General features: G+C 45.8%; 1 protein-coding gene across 1 annotated transcript; it reads right to left on the bottom strand.

Annotated features, from left to right (window-relative positions):
• Nucleotides 1-713: 713 nt before the first annotated feature.
• Nucleotides 714-1340, bottom strand: LOC128194439 (uncharacterized). The gene has a single exon (XM_052870043.1). The coding sequence runs from the start codon at nt 1338-1340 to the stop codon at nt 714-716; it is 627 nt and encodes a 208-aa protein (XP_052726003.1).
• Nucleotides 1341-2791: the final 1451 nt, after the last annotated feature.

Genomic DNA, 2791 nt, shown 5'->3' with positions numbered 1-2791 from the left:
CATATAACGTTCATACAGCACATCACATACACAAGAATTAAACTGAATAAGCTTCCCTTACCTGGATTAGTGGTGAACGTCCTAAGAGTATGATTTTGATTCGTCCAACTACAGCTTTCTACCCTCAACGATTTTTCTTAATTCCTCCGACTAAGTCTAACCATAAAAAATATAAGGAAGAATTTAGATTATACCCCTGCATGCAACCAAAACTTGGTTTTGCATGTAAACCAGAGACGAACGGCTCAGGTCGAGAAACTTACCAGTTTCAGAATCTGGATCTGTTCGGTCCAAATTGAAGCTTACGGCATCGGGAGTACTTCTATGGTTTCTGAATGATGAACGGAGAAGAGAAAATGTAAGTTTCAGTAGAGAGAAGGAAGAGGTTTCTAGAGAGAATGAGGAGAAAAATGGAGGTCTGAGTTTAGGAAAGAGAAGGTGCGTGCAGGAGAGTGAGCAGTGTTTTCAGAAAATCATTTTGTTTACCCTACTTCCGAACGGTCGTGCACTCTCCTGTTGACACCTGCACTCCACTAACTGACTTCCGAAGTTTCTACTGTGACACTTGGCGTTAATGCATGGAATGTTGAGTGCATTTTTAATGCATCTGAGCAAGTGACGTGGTGCATTTATGAGAGCAAACAGGTGGCTTTGGGGTGCATTTAATGAGACATGACAATCCCCCTAACTACAAAAATTTTTGTCCTCGAAAATTAAGACTTACCCGGAAATAAGTGAGGGTACAAGTCCTTCATGGCATCCTCCACTTCCCATGTAGAGTCACCCGTCTTATCGTCCCACACCACTTTCACCAATTTGATCGCTTTCCTTTTGTAGTACTTGGTGCGGATGTCTTCAATGCGGACTGGCTTCATCTCTAACGTTCGGTCTTGACGAAGACGGACGTCCTCTAGCTCTAGTATGTGCGAGGGATCTGATATGTACTTCCGGAGTTGGGAAACATGGAACACCGGATGAAGGTTGGATAGTTGGGGAGGCAAGGATAGCTCATAAGCCACTGGTCCAATCTTCCTTAGTATTTGATAAGGCCCAATGAACTTGGGAGATAGTTTCTTGGGTCGAATAGCTCTGCCTACTCCAGTGGTTGGATTCAGCCTAAGGAATACGTGATCTCCAGCTTTGAATTCTAACGGCCTTCTTCTCTTGTCAGCATAGGACTTATGTCTGCTCCTTGACGTCTTCAACCTCTCTTGAATTAATTTCACCTTTTCAGTCGTTTGCTGAATGAGCTCAGCTCCAGTCAATACGTTCTCTCCTTCTGGAAACCAGCAAAGTGGTGTGCGACACTTCCGTCCGTACAGAGATTCGAAGGGAGCCATTCCAATGCTGGACTAGAAGTTGTTGTTGTAGGTAAACTCCACTAACGGCAAGACTTCATCCCAGACGCCCGTGTGATCTAGGACGCACGTCCTCAATAAGTCTTCGAGCGTCTAAATAGTTCTCTCGGACTGACCGTCCGTCTGAGGATGGTACGCTGAACTCATTTGAAGTTTGCTGCCCAGTTCGCTTTGCAAGGATTGCCAAAACCGAGAGGTGAATCTCGTGTCTCGGTCAGAGATGATACTGGACGACACTCCATGTAGACGAACGATCTCCTTAATGTACAACTTGGCTAAGTTGGTCATCGACATCTTCAAGTTGACTGCTAGGAAGTGAGCGCTCTTCGTTAGTCGATCCACGATTACCCAAATTGAATCATGATTTTTGACCGTGCGTGGTAGGTGGGTCACGAAATCCATGGAAATGATGTCCCACTTCCATTCGGGAATCTCCAGTGGTTGCAGTAGGCCGCCCGGCCTCTGGTGTTCCGCCTTCGCTCGTTGACAAGTTAAGCATGATGCCACAAAACGTGCGACATCACTCTTCATTCCCGGCCACCAGAAGGACTTCCTTAGATCTTGATACATCTTAGTCATACCAGGATGTATGCTAAGACGGCTGTGATGCCCTTCCTCAAGAATTATCCGCTTCAGTTCTCCATCATTTGGAATGCATGTCCGCCCCTTATAGCGTAAGAAGCTGTCCGTTCCAGTGTTAAACTCTTTGGCCTGATCCGTACCGAGCGCGCCTAATATTTTTACCAACTCTTCATCCTCTCGCTGCTTCTCTCTGATCTGATCGAATACGTCACTGGATATTCTAAGGTTACAACACTTGATATTGTTCGGTTCCAAATTGAACTGTAACCTTAGATCTCTAAAGCTCTCGACCAGACTGAGTTCTCTTACCATCATGGACGAAACGTGCACTACCTTCCTACTCAGAGCGTCCGCCACTACGTTCGCTTTCCCTGGATGGTAGAGCAACTCAAAATCGTAGTCCTTCAAGAATTCAAGCCAACGTCTCTGCCTCATGTTCAACTCCTTCTGATCAAATAGATACTTGAGGCTCTTGTGATCACTGAAGACTTGGAATGTGGATCCGTACAAGTAATGCCTCCAAATCTTCAGTGCGAAAACGACTGCTGCCAATTCCAGGTCGTGTGTTGGATAATTCCTCTCGTGAATTTTCAACTGACGAGAAGCGTAAGCTACCGCTCTCTTCTCTTGCATTAGCACACAACCCAAACCTTGGTGAGAAGCGTCGCAGTACACCTCGAACGGTTTGGCTGTGTCTGGAATAATCAGAACTGGAGCGCTCGTCAGTTTTCCTTTCAACTCCTGAAAGCTCGCTTCACACCGATCGGTCCATGCGAACGGTTGATCTTTCCAGGTCAACTGAGTTAGCGGAGCTACTATCTTAGCAAATCCTTCAATAAAACGCCGATAGT

Source organism: Vigna angularis, chromosome 10, assembly GCF_016808095.1.
Source record: "Vigna angularis cultivar LongXiaoDou No.4 chromosome 10, ASM1680809v1, whole genome shotgun sequence".
NCBI classification, from domain to species: Eukaryota; Viridiplantae; Streptophyta; class Magnoliopsida; order Fabales; family Fabaceae; genus Vigna; species Vigna angularis.
This window is presented reverse-complemented; position numbering and strand designations above follow the sequence as displayed.

Excerpts from the sequence above, each read along its gene's own strand:
- LOC128194439 (XM_052870043.1), bottom strand. The coding sequence starts at position 1,340 with ATGGCTCCCTTCGAATCTCTGTACGGACGGAAGTGTCGCACACCACTT.